The sequence below is a fragment of the Chiloscyllium punctatum genome, chromosome 33 (genome assembly GCF_047496795.1).
Source record: "Chiloscyllium punctatum isolate Juve2018m chromosome 33, sChiPun1.3, whole genome shotgun sequence".
NCBI lineage: Eukaryota > Metazoa > Chordata > Chondrichthyes > Orectolobiformes > Hemiscylliidae > Chiloscyllium > Chiloscyllium punctatum.
The window spans coordinates 28,479,176-28,496,451 of NC_092771.1; the positions used below are offsets into that span (position 1 = coordinate 28,479,176).

Here is a 17,276-nt window from a genome sequence, read left to right on the forward strand (position 1 = left end):
TCCTGTTTTTTGAACTTTTGGAATTCCATTCCAGCTTTTTCCCATGCAGACATTTTAATTTGTGAACATTTAACTTCTGAAAGTCACATAAGCTCAATTACATTCTCAAAGATACTTGACAGGCAGGAAAGCGTGTCAGACACAACTGCAATAGAGACAGGGAAATTGGTCCTTGTCAGAAAGGAATCATAACAGTTAACACGGTTAGTATTAAAACTGAAAATACTGTTTTATTGTGGAATTACTGACAATGAAGATCTAAACATTTGTTGATGGTGAACTGCATAAAAATATTGGTACAGTTATATGTTGGTTTACATGAGGCTGTGTTTGACAGTTTGATTGTCTTGCTTTTGAGAATGCTATAAATCCTATGACCTGATTTGTTCCTGTTCATTAAGTCCTCAATACGTATATTATTATTCACAGAGGGATATTGCATCTAATTTTTAGAAATAGTTGTTCTGAAAGCACCATTGCAACACCCTCACTCAGGGTTGGAATGAAAACATTCATGCACGCACACACATACACACACACATACACACACAAGAGAAATCTGGTATACAAAATTTTCCATGATTAAAAAGTAGCATGGTTGCAGTATACACACACTTAATTTACATGAGTGAAAAATGCATAACTGAGTTAAGCTACTGGACTAACTTTGGTTCTTTGTTAAGTAATGGAACAAACAATCTGGTAATACTTAGACTGAGTAATTGCATTTTTGGCTACCAAGTTTGTAAAATATTACAGTGCAGTCACAATCTAGGTTGACATGTTACTAGCACCAGGTACATATATAAATGTTTGTTCTAGTGAAACGTAACTTGAAAAGTAAAACTTAAAAGATCAATAAAAGAAATGTCTTTCAATGCAGAGAATGATGTTATTGCTCTGCTAAAAATCAGTGGAAATTCTTAGCATCAGTGGTCCAACAAATGGATTGGAACGTTCATATCTGTGTTTTTCAAGATTCAACATATCATTATACAACATCTAAAGCTAGTCTTACTGAAATAGCAGCGCTGCATTTATACAAAGCCTGAGTAAGTGGTTTCGAGCTATGGTATGCATCCTGACTTTTCTAACATTAGATGTAAGCAGTGCTCAGTCATATTACAATTAATAAGAGATTGTATCCATGATATGTAGAATCTGTTTGGCAATAGAAGAGTCCGTCTTTTGGCTGAAGCAGTGTGATCTTCTTTTTCAGTATTAATGAAGCACAATCTGAATTTTCATTTGGAGGATTCCACCAAGTTCACCAGTGAGGTAGTCTTTATCGTGCTTATCTTCAAGACGATCAAGTTCCTTCTTTTTAAAGAGGGGCATACTGCTTATTTCTAATGAGTAGGCTCCGGGAAGTGGCTTCTTCTTGGTCAGATGTAGATAGCTTATACCATCCTTTTGGTTAATTTTGAACAGACCTTTTTCATTGCCAAGGTCAATCAAGTAACGTACATGATTTGTCAAGGTAGAAATAGCTGGAACAAACTGCAAGATGTGGTCCTTATTGCTGAGTTCAGAAATGTTGAGATTGAAGATAAATGGATTATCTGTACTTAAACTGGCAAGGCTCATTTGCAAACTGTCTGCACCTTTCTCCTGGGGAAAGAAAAAATCGGAGTATAAACTTGTTGCAACAAAGTTATAATTTATTAATCTGCAAATAACTATAGCACTTTCAGCATGCTTCCAGTGTGCACCATTTGTCTATTAAAGGGAATATTGACTGGATCGTTAGTTTGTGGTGCAGAGTGATGGCAACAGTGTAGGTTCAATTTCTGCACCAGTTGAAGCTACCATGAAGGTCCTGCCTTCTCAACCTCACACCTTGCATGAGGTGTGGTGACCCTCAGGTTAAATCCCCATCAGTCATCTCTCTCAACGAGAGAGCAGCACTATAGTCCAGTGACTTTATTGCTTGTAACTTAAGCAGTTAGCAGATGAAGGGACTGACAATATTTGAGCCAGATGTGTTTTTTTTCTCCTGGTTATATACATTTTATTAAACAAATTACAAAAACAGTTTATAACAAACAGATACATTTACAGCTGCATACAAGAGACAGCAATTTTACAAGGGAGAGGAGCAGCAAAGCCAGGCCCCAAACCCTACCGTTCAAACAGTTTACAGGGACATGAGGACAAACCTCAAATCCCAGTTTCACATATAAAAATATAAAGAGACATCAACAATGACATTTGTACATTAGCCAGATGTTTTTCAGATATTACTTGGATGCAGGGTATTGGTCACATAATTTGCATTGCTCCAATTTAAAAAGAGGTGCAAATGCCAACTCCTAATTCACTAAGTCACATATCTGTAAGTAAATGGTGATATCCGAATGGTTTCCTATTCGTGGAATTTTGATTCCTGCATGATTAGGATCAGGTAATGACATATTTTTATTCTTTTGATTTTGGCTTTAAAATATTGATATTTTGATCTTTCAAATAAAACAAAAAAAAAACTAATTCCTTTAATTATGGCACAATGTTACATATAAGAATTGAGGAATGAAAAATATTTCATAAACTACCATGCATCATCTTAATAAAATTCAGTCAAACATAACAAAGGAGCCAAGTAGTCCAATTGGCCACTCAACCTTTCTTTGCCACTTAGAAAGATCATAGGAGAAAGTGAGGACTACAGATGCTGGAGAGTCAGAGCGACGTTCCGGTCAAGAAGGCGGTGCTGAATAATCCCATCACCCTGTGGTCAACCACTTCAACTCCACCTCACACTCCGCCAAGGGCATGCAAATTCTGGTCCTCCTCCACTGCCAAATACAGCCAGCCACCAACTAGTGGAAGAAACCTCATCTTCTACCTCGGGACCCTACAACCACACAGCTTCAACATTGACTTCATCAGTTTCCAAATCTCCCCACCCCCTACCTCACCCCAGACCCAACCCTCCAACTCGGCACTGCCCTCTTGACCTGACCTACCTGTTGATCTTCCTTCCCACCTATTCGCTCCACCCTCCCCATCGACCTATCACAGTTACCTCTCTCCTGCATTCACCTATTGCTATCCCACCTACCTACCCCCAGCCTCACCCCCATCCCTTTATCTCTCAACCCCCTTCCTCATCCATCTTCCTGATGAAGGGCTTATGCCCAAAACGTTGATTCTCCTGCTGCTTGGATGTTGCCAGACCTGCCGTGCTTTTTCCAGCGCTACACTTTTCAACTTAGAAACATCATGGCTGATCCAACTAGCTCATAATCTAACTACAGATGACAAAAATTCATCCCCTTACTATCAAGAGTCCAACTACCTCAGACTAAAGAGATTAAAAGACTTTTAATTCACTACTTTTCATGAGAGAGAGCATCCCAAAGACTAATGGCCCTCTTTGACAAAACAAATTAATCTTCGTCTTACATCGGTGACCACTTATTTTTAAACAGTGAATGATCGATCTAGAATCTCCTACAAGAGAACATCTTATTTCCACAATCACCCTGTAAAGACTCCTCAGGATCGCATATGTTTCAAATGAGTAACCTCTTTACAGTTCTAAACTCTAGCAAATACTTCATAATGAAGAGCTCATACTTGAAATGTTGACTCTCCTACTCCTTGGATGTTACCTGAGTGGCTGTGCTTTTCCAGCAACACACTCTTGACTCTGATCTCCAGCATCTGCAGTCCTCACTTTCGTCTAGCAAACACAAACCTAGTCTGTCCAACATTTCTTCATAAGACAAGTACCATTAGTATTAGTGTGGTAAAGCTTCTCTGGAATGCTTCCAACATATTAGATCCTCCCTTAAATAAGGAGACCAATGCCAGTACTACAGATGTGATTTTACCAATGCCCTATATGTATTCAACCTCTCCCTGAAGAAAGAATGACATTCTGTTGGCTTAATTACTTGCTGTACCTGCACCTATCCCTTTATGGTTCATGCACTAAGACTCCCTGACCGATTGAATTTCAGAACTCTGCAATTCCTCAGCTTTTAGATAAGGTGCACCTTTTTTATTCTTCCTACTAAAACGGACAATTTCACATCTTCCCACACTGTCATCCATTTGCCAGATTCCTTCACAATTTAGAGCACATTTAGCAATCCTCACTTTGTTCTTTTCATCTCAGTAATTTATGACTCAATGTTGTAGCCTCAGCATTGGTCCCCGTGAGTCATCATTCATTACATCTTGCCAATTACAAAATGTCCCATGAGTGCCCTTTTTTAAAATTTTTAAAATAAGAACATCCTGATTTCTTCATTTTCCTCTTTCTCCTCTGTACACAACTCATCTGTCCTTTCTTCCCACAGGAATTAAAACTTGTGACTGAGAATGAGCTATCAACTAAATTCACATAATCATATTTCAAATTATCACGTATTACTGAAAAGATTCAGTTGAAATGAGTACTTTTAAATGTTCTGAAATCTCTCTGCAAAAGAAAACACTGTGTTGTCTTCTGACATATAATGGCAATCACTGCTGACCAACATAAAAGTCGGCAATATTTACCTCTGCATCATTTGAAATTATAGCTTCTTTTTCATTTGTTGTTCTTCGGGTTCTTCCTTTTGGGTAGCCATTAATTTTGCAATCATAACACGCCTCAGGAGACAGACTATTGTCCTCTGTGTCACCTCCTATTGGAAACATCTGGCCTTTGCTGAATCCTACTCCAGAAACGCAATGCCTAGTGAGAAAATATTAATTCCAAGGTAATTTAGGACTACTGAAAACTATTAGAGGTATGGGGTAGATTTTTATCATCATCATCAGGGTACTCATTTAAAAGGCCACCCACCATCTGTTTAATTTTATTGAAGTCAATTCATTTAAAATCAGATAGGTTACTTATTTCTCCTACTTACTTATCAAGATGTTGATGAAAATGTACCCCATTGAAGCTACAATTATAGGTAAAATGATTCACACCTGTAAAGATATACATTCATTACAATGTTTTGCTTATGAAATGCAATTGGATTTGTGTGGAGACAGAGAAGATAGGTATGGGTTTAAATCAATTAAAGAAATAAGCACAGACAGTGAGGAGTTTCTGAGTGGTCTGGCAGGCTTAGAAGTAGATAAATCTTCAGGGTCAGATAAAACGTATCCCAGGTTGTTGAGTGAGACCAGGGAAGAAATAGCAGGGGCGTGGGCAATTATTTTTAATTCCTCTCTGACCACAGAAGAGGTGCCACAGGATTGGAGCTCAGGCAATATGGTACTGTTTTTCAAGAAGGGAGAAAGGGATAAACCAGGAAACTACAGGATAGTCAATCTAACCTTCATGGTGGGGAAATTATTGGGAAGCAATTCTGACAGACAGAGTTAGTATGTGTTTGGAGGGACAGGGATTAATCAAGGAAGTTAGCATGGTTTTGTTAAGTGGAGGTCACATCTGACTAATTTGATTGATTATTTTAAAGAGATGGATCAGGTGTTTAGATGAGGGCAATGCATTTGATGTAATCTACTTGGATTTCAGCAAGGTTTTTGATAAGGTCCCACATTGGAGACTGACAGTGAAGGTAAAAGCTCATAAACTCCAGGGAAATTTGGCTAATTGGATCTAGTTGGTTGAGTGGCAGGAAGCAGTGGGTGATGGTCAAGGGGTGCTTTTGTGACTGGAAGCCTGTGTCTAGTGGGGTTTTGCAGAGATCAATGTTGGGGATATATGTGAGCAATGTGGATTTGAATGGAACAGGTATGTTCGTGGTTGTTACAAAAATTATTGGGATGGTAAATAATGAGGAGAATAAGCCTCAGACTACAGGAAAATATAGATGGACTGGTCAGATGGGCTGATCAGTGGAATCCAAACCAGATGTCTGACGTGATGCATTTTGGCAGAATAAAGGGAACAATGCTCAGAACCTGAGAATGCCTGAGGGAGGAGGAATCTTGGCATGCATGTATACTGGCCCTCTAAAGCAGCAGGACAGATAGATAAAGTGGTAAAGAAGGCAGATGTGATACTTGCCTTTATTAGCCAAAACAGAGAATTTAAGAACAGGTAGATAACGATGGAATTTTATAAAACATTGATTTGGCTGCAATTACAACAGTGAGTGCAGTTCTGGAATCTACATTATAGAAGGGATGTGACTGCACTGAAGACAGTGCACAGATTTATTATGATATTACCTGGGCTGAAGAGTTTTAGTTATATCCTTAGAGCAGATGAGATGGAGGGGGGACATGATTGAGATGTATAAAATCATCAAATTTTAGATAGGAAGAAAATTTACCCCTTGGTGGAGGGATCAATGACTGAGGGCAGGATATTTCGAGGGGATGAGAGGGAAGGTTTTTTTCATCCAGAGGTGATGGGAATCAGGAGCTCATTGCCTGTAAGGCTGGTAGAGGCATAAACCTTCATAACACTTTAGAAGTATTTAGATGTGCACTTGCAATGCCAAGACATGCAAGGCTACAGGCCAAGTGCTGGAAAGTGTAACTTATCATCAAGCAATCATCAATGAAGATGCAGTACACTTCATGTCGGCATTAACAAAAAAAAAATATGGCTTAGAATTAAGTAAGGAAATAATTTGGAATAACTTAGTTTTAAATTGCAATGATTTTATCTACTATTACCCTTGACCAACTCTGTAATATCCAGGTGGGCAGCCACACAAGTAACCTCCATCAGTATTTGAACAGCCATAGTTGCATGGATTTTTGGACGAAGAACATTCATTAACGTCATGACAAGACCCAGTCAGCTGCTCAAAAGAAAAACCTGTTGGACAAAGACACTTGTAGCTTCCCAGTGTATTATGGCATGAAGCTCCTCCGCAAACCTGAGAATTCATGCATTCATTTTCATCTGTTGGACAAGAAAATATTATAACAATTATTTAAAACAATTTGAGGATTCAGATTTATACATTTTAAAGTATATTTTCTGTGGCTTCTAATCTCTGCCTCTCGTATATGCTTCGAAAATAATAAAACATTCAACACAAATTTCAACAATGGAAATTAATAAATTGCCGATAATGTTATATTTTTCAACAAACTGAACTGTGAACAAGTTTTATTTTATAGACAAGACAATGATGGGATAGCCAGAGAATTATTCAGTAGGTCTATATAATGCCTAGGGCCCACAACTACACTGTGATAATTGACATAGCAATTTTGAATAAGAAAGGTTGTCATAGCAGTTCAAAATTTGTGCCTGAGAAATCAAGTTTGCTAATATGAGTTGTGTGATGAAATTTTAAATGCATAAGCAAGTGAATTTCCTCACATCCAGAAAGATTATTTTGAATAATTCTCATGTTTTTGTGAAAATCAGTTTAGGGATTGTTTTCTATGCCTATTTTAAGAGTACTATAACTACTAGTCAATGTACTTTTGTTTTCTTGATGGTGTCAAATGCCCACCTACATTCTTGACTGGTGAATGTGCAATCTGAATTAGGGTATCCATTAACATTATTCTCAGCTGCACATGATAGGGTAAACGGACAAGGTCGTTTCCCTGGATTGGGAGAGTCCAGAACTAGAGGGCATAGGTTTAGGGTGAGAGGGGAAAGATTTAAAAGGCACCTAAGGGGCAACTTTTTCACACAGAGGATGCTGCGTGTATGGAATGAGCTGCTGGAGGAAGTGGTGGACATCAAGGATATCCTCCAATGTGTTGTGTGGCATTATCGCCATGCTAAATGGAATAGATTTTTAACATATGAATGCAGACTGAGGGCCAGTGGACTGTGGCCATCAGCAGAATTGTACTCCAAGATAATCTGCATGGCCCCGCATGCCTCCCAATCTACCACTATCATCAAGCCAATGGTTCAATGAAGAGTGCAGAAGGGTGTGACAGCACTATCATCAAGCACACTCAACAATGAAATGTCAATCTGATGAAGCTACAACATAGGACTACTTACATGCCAAATATCAAAAGCAGTGCAAAAGTCAAGGCTGAAGCATTTATAAAATAATAAGATATATAGAAAGAGTTAACGATAGTTGTCTTTTCCCTAGGATGGGGGATTTCAAGACTAGGGGTACATTTTTAAGGTGAGAGGAGAGAGATTTAAAAAGGACATGAGAGGCATTGTTTTACACAGAGGGTGGTTCCTGTGTGGAATGAACTTCCTGAGGAATTGCCGATACAATTACAACATTCAAAAGACATTTGGATAAGATACATGAATAAGAAAAGTTTGGAGGGATAGGGGCCAAAAGCAGGCAGGTGGGACTAGTTAAGTTTGGGATTACGTTTGGCATGGACTGGTTGGACCAAAGGATCTGTTGCTGTAGTGTACAACTCTAAGAGAACCAAAATGGATTGTCAATAATAAATGTACTCAGGAGGGGATTGGTAATTGCAGAGGTCAGCAAAAATACATGCCTGAAGGTGCAGGGCACCACCAGGATTGTGCATCGTACTTAAGTACTGTCGATCACTGTTGAGGTCAAGAGGAGTGTGTCAGTCATTAGAGAGGGGCAGCTGAGGTCACTCGGAGTGTTTTAACAGTCAATCTGCTTGGTTCACCCAGGCTGAAGTTTAGGATCACACTGTACCATCAGTATGGGAAACATTCCACTTGCATCAATATATATAAAAAGGATCTCCAGTCATATAATTGTAATCTAGTTTGTTTAAAAGCATTTAAATTAAACATAGTTAAAACAAATTGTCCAATTTGAAAACTAAATTCATTCTATGCCTTTAAAAACTAAAGAATAATATAATATCATTTATATACATTTCCTAACATTAGATTACTTACAGATGTTCAAATTTAAACATCATGATTGTTTGCTGGCCAGACAATTGTTATTCAGGCATAGATAGGAGATGCACATACAGATTCTGTGTAATCTCCATCATACTAGACACCAAATGAATCACAAAGGAAATTGAAATTTCCACTGGACGAGTCCTCCATGCCTGGATCCCTCTGAAAGTCTCCAGTTAAAAGGGAGACTTTGGAGCATTCCAATGAAATTAAGTCAAATAGTTACTCAAGTAAAGTTCGATTATTAAAAATATAAAATTAACTTCTGAAGAACCATCCAAATGACCCCACTACTAAATTCACCCCCCCCCCATCCATCTCCTGCAGAGCAGTCACACATCAGTACAGCCTGCCTGATCCCATCCGCTATCCTTACGCCTTAACTAGACCCCACCACCCAGCAACCTGACAACCACAATTGCTGCAAATCTGGCACTTACTCCCTTCCCACTTGGTGTCCTACCAACCTGAACATCCAGCAAGCACCCTGTTTACCTGGTCACCTATCTCACACCAACTTACCTGGTACCTTAGCCACTACCCCGGCACCCAACCCTTTTCCCAGCTGGTACCATATTCATCAGGCACTCTCCACCTCCCATCTGATATATGACCCTGGCATCCTACCCAGGTTGGTCCCCTGATAATCTGGCACCCAATCCCCCTACCCACCTGCCACTCCGATATCACAGTTACTTTATGTAATCATTGTTTGACAGCAGCTGTCAAAATAGTTGTTAGGACTTTTACATTTCAAAATATGTTCGCTGACAGCTATGAAAAGGGGGTGTGATATTCCCTCCTTAACTGTGTTACGAAAGGACTGTCAGAATGGAAGTACGGCCCTGCTTTTCTCAGGGAACCCTGAGCAGAATCTTGTCTCAGAAATGTGAAGCCTCCTCCTCTTATGAAAAACGAAGGGAGAAATAGCCACTCGTTGCAAAACCCTGCTCCTTAATTTATATAGATATATAGACTTTTAATCAGTAAAGAAATCAAGGACTAGGGGGTAAGGGCAGGGAAATGGAATTGAGCATTATCAGATCAGCCATGATCTCACTGAATAGTGGAGTAGACTCAATGGGCCAAATGGCTTACTTCTGCTCCTATGTGTTGTGATCTCATGATTTAAATAATATAGAAAATTAAAATAAGCTTACTCGTGTAGCTTTTAATATGGTTCTGTTCACAACTTTCAATTACGTTTCAAAATATATGTTATATTATGTCTCACTAGGATAGCATCCTGCAAGTCAAACTCCGCAATTGTGAGAGGCATCACAAAAGTTAAAGATTTCATAGAAGTACACAAAATTCCCCAATTTACCTACCTTTCAGATCCAGGCTGACAGAAAGCATTAATCATTTTTCTGTGCTTAATAAGAATTACTATTTGATATAATTAAAATGACTGTAGCTACAGGTAAACAATTATGAACTTTACTAGTTATGAAACTAATCACCTTGCAAACTTCCCTACACATATACAGACATGCAGATAAACTGGGAAAAAAACATGATTGTTATGAGTGGAGGGAGAATTGGGGAGGCAGGTCAGCATGTCATGTTCATAGTTTATGTGCTGATCAGAATACTGCTTCTCAGTCAGCCCTCTCTGATTTTTTTCAGTGGTTTGCAGGAGGTGGCAGGGGTTGGTTCACACAGCAACTGCTGAAGGTAAGATAAACTGCTTGTTTTCAGGCTTAAAGGAGCTTTACTACAGAGAACAGAGAGAGAGAGCTCCTAAGGTAGTGGAGGTCTGAAGGCTTCTCACTATCCTGTTCATAGCCCCAAGCTGTACAGCTACCTGGGAACAAATCACATAGTTGTTCACAGGTAGACGGTCTTTGCTATCGATAAGTTCCATTTGTACAGAAACCCTCAGCTCCAGCTTCTGTGCAAACTACACTTCAGATTTTAAAGCTCCCCATCCCTTCTCATTCTCCCCCACTTCACGCCCTGTCCTGACTGATCTCTGAATCCTATGGGACAAAGCTCCTGTCACTTCACTGGGTGGCACGGTGGTTCAGTGGTTAGCAGTGTTGCCTTACAGTGCCAGGGACGTGAGTTCAATTCCAGCCTCAGGTGACTGTCTGTGTGGGTTTCCTTGTGCGCTCTGGTTTCCTCCCACAATCCAAAGATGTGCAGGTTAGGTGAATTGGCCAACTAAATTGCCCATAGTGTCCAGATATGTGTAGGTTAGGTGCATTAGTTTGGGGTAGATTTGGAGTAAATAGGGTAAGGGAATGGGTCTGGATGGGTTATGGTTAAGAGGGTCTGTGTGGACTTGTTGGGTCAAATGGCCTGTTTCCACACTGTTCCATGATTCTATAACTACAACTGGATCTGTCAACAATGCAAATAGTGTTTACAAAGAGTGTTAGGTTACTTGCTTTCATAATCATACAATAATCCTCCAGCTATCTTTGGCTTTAAAATAGCTCTTGTCCCATTTCAGTCCACAACTAAAAATACAAAACAAAGACATAGTCAGAAGTTCAAACTGTAGCTCATGACTCATTTAATGTTCATATAACGACTTTGAAGAAATTTAAGTTGCTCATCTTTGGGCATTCTTGAGGGTTCTAAGTTAGAAATTTCAGAATTTATTATTCTGCTATACTTGACTGGTCAACTCTTGACTCTGCTTGTTGCACTTGTGAATCCTTGGTAAAGAATAAATTCTTCTCATGTTTCTTTGCACCAAGGCAAGGGATAGGTGGGCTGAAACATGTACACTAAACAGAGAGTAGTAGAATATTGAAAAGATAGGAAAAACATGGTTTTGTTGGTAACAGGCATTCAACACCTACTGATGTCAATTGCTCACAATTAGATTGTGCAAGATTTAAAAAAGATTATCACCTTAATTTTGCATGAAGAAGCAATATCCAGGAAACAGTAATGTGGTGCTCAGATTCTTTGTGATGTAGCAGTTTTGTTGAAAATAAGATTTCTCTAGTAGTCTACTGTAAATAATTCTAATTAAAGTACTTCTTTAAAATTACCATATATTTTTCTTTGGCGATATTAATAGCTGTCTTTATATTCTGAAAGAAACTATTACAACTTTGGCAGGGAGTAGCAAATTATCAAATTACAGTTCCTTTGAGAAGCTTGTTTCCAATAATTTGTTAAGATATGTGGACACAATAATCACAAAGGGATCCCTGTTCTTTCTAAACCCCACATTTATGGAAATATATTTAAATTTACATGGAATGGGACCGAAGCATTTTTAGTGGTAGTGTGGTAGATTACTTATCAGATACTGCGCAATCAAAGATTGAGACTCTTTGCACTCCCTAGATGCAGAGATATTTTTGTTCTCTTGGATTGCTATGTTGAACAGTGCGTTCTAAACTTTTTCCCATTGTAATTCAGTTTTGATGTTGGCCAGTAGCCTGATCCCATGCGTGCGCGTGTCTGTGTGTATCTTGGGTGGTGGTGGTTGTTGGGTGTTGGTTTGTCACAGACCTGCGAGAGAAGGTGCAGTGGCAGACAGATGACAGTAATGAAGGTGAGGCCTGAGATAGTGCAGGCAGGAACTGGGGGCATTCAATGTTTGTAAACAACAAGATCTGTTCATTCTCCACAGAGTTTCACAACACAGCAAATCAGACATTAAGGTTTGGCCAGTTTGGCAATGGGGACACATGAGATAGTAAACTGTGTTCTGTATTGCCAGTGTTAATGTAGGTATCAGATTGTTCTGAACTAGGAGGTGGGAACGCTGAGTAAGAAATTAAAACTGAGCGAATTACTTACATACTGTTAACAAAACAAACACAAAAATTCTTTCACTCAAAAGTTTGTTTCCTAAGAATGAGGTACTTGCCAACACATTGATTCCATTGATAGTGCTGCAGATAACCATGTGGACAGCTGCATCGATACCCACCAATCAGGTTCTGACAGCCATGCTGGCAACGATGGCTTCCTTCACATTCATCAATATCTAACAAGTGATTTAAAATACATAGACGTATTTAAAATCTATACTCTAAGATTAATACTTGCAGTGAACAGCAAGGTTTATTTTACAGGATTGTAATTTGTTACAATAACTTTGTATAATTTTATATACACAACTTTCAAGAAAAGAATTCCATTGCTGCAGCCCTCTAATGAAGGCCCTGTTGAGTATTTATGAGCTAACACATTCACCACCAAGATTCAGCCATTATGTGGGTTATTTTGGCTGTACTTTTATGAGGCTAGTTTAACAAGACTTATTCACAAGTCATGTTAGTTCGAATCAGCTGTTCTCCTCGATTTTGGCCAATACTAAATTGTCTGCTCTGAGGATACTGCTTGACCCAGGCAAAACACAACTTGCAGCCTGATGGTAGCCTTGGCAACAAACTCAACCAAGTTAAATAAAATGATCATATTGATGAATTAAAACAGCCAGAGATAGAATCTGTCATATGGTACTGTAATAGATGTAATGTTCGGGTTTCTTATCAACATGAACAGGCAGATTCTTGACTTGAAAAATAAGCACAGGAAGAGTCCTCACTTATGATTGTGCTGCTGAAAATCGCAATTTTAAGTGAAATGACTTTAAACATCATAGGTTCCCATAGGACACAATGTTAAAGGCGGCATTACATCCTTTTGGACATTTCGCATCCAGAAAAATATAAACAAAGGAAATAAGAAGATATGAGGGGCAAGTTGGCTATGGTAGATTGAGAAAATATACAAAATGATTTAATGGTTGACAGGCAGTGGCTAGTGCTTAAAAAAGTATTACATGATCTACAACAAATACAGATTCTTCCAAGTTACAAAACCCAAAAGACAAGGTACATAAATTGTGGCTAACAAAGTAAAGGACTGTATTAGATCAAAGGATTAGCTTATAAAATAACTAGAAAATGTGATAAACCCAGGGATTGGGAGCAATTTAGAATACAATAAAGTGTGACCAGAAATTGGTAAAGAAAGGGAAAAGGTTAGCAAAGTGTTACATTACAGGCAGAGAGAGAAAAATCTATTATGGAGAATTGGAAAATGGTGTAAAAAGGAAACAATTACTCTGTGTCTGTCTTCAATTAAGACACAGAAAACCTCCTAGAAATATGAGGGAACCAAGGGACTTGTGAAAATTAGAAACAGAAAGTAATGAATATTAACAAAGTGTTTGAAAGTCAAATGGTATTAAGGCTGATAAAGCCCCAGGACCAAGTGAGTCACATCAGTGTTCATGGAGGTGGCTATAGAGATAATGAATGGATTTGTAGTTATTATTTCAAAATTCTATGGATTCTGAAAAGATTCCTGTACACTATGAAGTAGCAAATATAACTCCACAACTTAAGAAGGGGCAGAGATAGAAAATTGAGAACTATAGACCTGTTAGGCTGATGTCAGCAGTTGGGAAAACATTAGAAGCTATTACAAAGAGTGTGATAACAAGACACTTACTACATAATAGTATGAATGGGCAGAGTCAACATGGATTTATGAAAGGGAACTCATGATCCATTCCATATTCTGGGGTGGGGGGCATAGTGGCTCACTGGTTAGCTTTGCTGCCTCACAGTGTAAGGGACCTGGGTTTGATTCCAGCCTCGGGCTACTGTCTGTGTGATGTTTGCACATTCTCCCCTTGTTTGCGTGGGTTTCCTTCGGGTCGTCCAGTTTCATCCCACAGTCCAAAGATGTGCAGGTTAGGTAGATTGGCCATGCTAAATTACCCATAGTGTTCAGGGATGTGTAGGTTAGGTGCATTAGTCAGGGGTAAATGTAGAATAATAGGGTAGGGGAATGGGTCTGGGTGGGTTACTGTTCAAGGGTTGGTGTGGACTTGTTGGGCCGAAGGGCCTGTTTCCACACTATAGGGACTCTATGATTCTGACAAACAGTCATATTGGGATTGAAGTATTATGCCAGAGTTGCTTGTTTCTCCAACACTTTCTGCTTTCATTTATGTGTCACAAACCTGGAGTTTTCAAGAATGCTACCAACAGACTAGATAAGGGGGAGCCAATGGTCATTGTGTATTTGAAGTTTAAGAAGACTTTTGACAAAGACCCACAGAGGAAGTAGTAAACATAATTAAAGACCATGGGTTGCAGATAATAGTTGTGCAGTGAAAAATGGTTAACAGAAAAAACAACAGAATAAGAAAAGATGGATCATTTTCAGGAAAGTAGGCTGTTACAATTGGGGTACCTCATGTATCAGAATGGGACAGTAGTTGTTCACCATCTCTATAAACAGTTTGGACATGGGGCCCAAATGTAATATTTCTAACACAAACAAGAACAGAAATTGCTGGAAAAAGTCAGCAGGTCTGGCAGCATCAGTGGAGAGAAATCAGAGTAAACATTTCGGGTCCAGTGAGAGTCATTGGACCCAAACCATTAAGTGAATTTCCAAGTTTGCTAGATGACAAAGCTACATAGGAATGGAAGTTGTGAGAAGGATGCAAGGAGGTGTCCAGGGGACTTGGAGAGACTAAGTGAATGGGTAAGAACATGATATCGAATATAATTTTAATAAGTGTGAAGTTATCCTCTTTGGTAGAAAGAACAAAAGAATGGAATATTTATTAAATGGTGAGTGGTTGAGAAGTGGGCAGCACGGTGGCACAGTGGTTAGCACTGCTGCCTCACAGCGCCAGAGACCCGGGTTCAATTCCCGCCTCAGGCAACTGTCTGTGTGGAGTTTGCACATTCTTCCCGTGTCTGCGTGGGTTTCCTCCGGGTGCTCCGGTTTCCTCCCACAGTCCAAAAATGTGCAGGTTAGTGAATTGGCCATGCTAAATTGCCCGTAGTGTTAGGGGCAGGGGTAAATGTAGGGGAGTGGGCCTGTGTGGGTTGCACTTCAGCGGGTCGGTGTGAGCTTGTTGGGCCGAAAGGCCCGTTTCCACACTGTAAGTAATCTAATCTAATCTAAAAAGTGCTGGTGTTCAAAGGACTTCGGTTTCCTTGTTCATAAGTCAGTAAAAGGGGCCAATGAGGTGCTATAAGCAATTAACAAGGCAAGTAGTGCATTGGCCTTTGCTGTAAGGTGATTTGAATACAGGAGCAAAGGTATATTTCTACAATTGTATAGAACCTTGATAAGATAGCATTGGTATACAGGAGTAAGTCTGCTTGTAAAGTTGCTCTGTTTAACTTTGCTTAATTTAGTATTAATAAGTTAATAAGGCTTGTATTCTTATTGCAGGTCACAAGATTTGTTGAATGCAAAATCCAGTGCAATCCAATTGGTGTCTTCTCCACTTCCCCACCTTCAACTTGTGGCCTCTCTCCATTCCTGTTACATGATTGTTATCCAAGACATTTTACTAGCTCAATTCAAACTTTACCTTCACAGCTGTGGCCAGTTTGATCCAGCAAAAATCCACGCTGGCATTCACAGAGAAAGCTGCCTGGGATATTCTGGCACACTCCTTTAGCTCCACAAACATTAGTTTCAGAAATACATTCATTGTTATCTGTAAAAGATCAATCAGACAATATATTTGGTCAGCCAGTGAAGGTATTTAAATTACTGTAATTTAAAGGAAAATCCCAGGATTCAAATAGCTAATACTTGACATGGATTAAGATTAAACAAATATCTTGATTACCTTCCAAAACATTCGGCAAAAAGACGCTGAAATAACTCCACAGAGGCTGTTATCCCATCACCAAGTCACCCTTTATTTACACGGGGAGAGCCCTTGACACTGATGCAGCTCTCCCAGAGCCAGCTCTCAGAGTGAACCGAACCTGTGACACTCCTGTTTTTATCTGTCAGCCATGACTCCCGGATTAGCAGTCTCAATTAGGGAGCTCATGTTCTAGAGGTCCATCTGGCTGATCTTGTAACAATCACTACATCCCTCCCCCTCTGAGTCTGAGGACAGAGTCTGTTTTTTTTTGTAGATCCTCCTTGGCATTTTAGCACCAGGTCAGGTTCCTCCAACTCTGCCTTTGATACGCTCTGCCCAGAATGATCGGAAAAAAATTCAATCTCTTCTTCAGGTGGTAAAGGTGTTGATTTGGCAACATCCACTGTGACCATCTCAGATTCTAAGGCATCTTTAATGCTTGACGGAGAGGGAGAACCCACAGGTTCTGGAACAGTCGGAAAGGTTATCGAGGAGCCGGGCACATTTTGCACCCACACCATTTGCAAGTTTGCAGCTTTTCATAGGGTCCATATGATTGTTCAGGACTGTCGAACCTACTTGAACTTTATAAGTTGCTGGACTTGACTTTGCATCGACTAAGTCTCTTACCCACGCAGGGCCATTCCCATAGTTCCTAACTTTATCCCCTTAACAAACTCCATCCCCTTAAGTAAACTGTCCCTCTCCCTTAGCAGAGTCTTGTGTCCAGCATTAGCGCTGGAATCATAGAATCCCTGCATGTGGAAGCAGGCAATTCAGCCCATCGAGTCCACAATGAAGCTCTGAAGAGCATCCCTACTAGACCCAACCCCACCCTATCCCTGTAACCCTGTACTTCCCATGGCTAATCCACCTAGCCTGCACATCCCTGGATACTACGGACAA

General features: G+C 39.6%; 1 protein-coding gene across 1 annotated transcript in view; it reads right to left on the reverse strand.

Moving 5' to 3' along the window:
- Window positions 1–210: 210 nt before the first annotated feature.
- Window positions 211–17,276, reverse strand: part of LOC140458518 (fibrillin-1-like) — a 574,711-nt gene continuing 557,645 nt past the window's right edge. The window contains exons 61-65 of the mRNA XM_072553247.1: window positions 16,083–16,211; window positions 12,597–12,716; window positions 6,598–6,829; window positions 4,510–4,687; window positions 211–1,611 (exon numbers count right to left, since the gene is read on the reverse strand). Of these exons, the coding sequence (XP_072409348.1) occupies window positions 1,222–1,611; window positions 4,510–4,687; window positions 6,598–6,829; window positions 12,597–12,716; window positions 16,083–16,211 (1,049 nt within the window). The 3' untranslated portion in view covers window positions 211–1,221. The remainder of the gene's footprint in view (window positions 1,612–4,509; window positions 4,688–6,597; window positions 6,830–12,596; window positions 12,717–16,082; window positions 16,212–17,276) is intronic.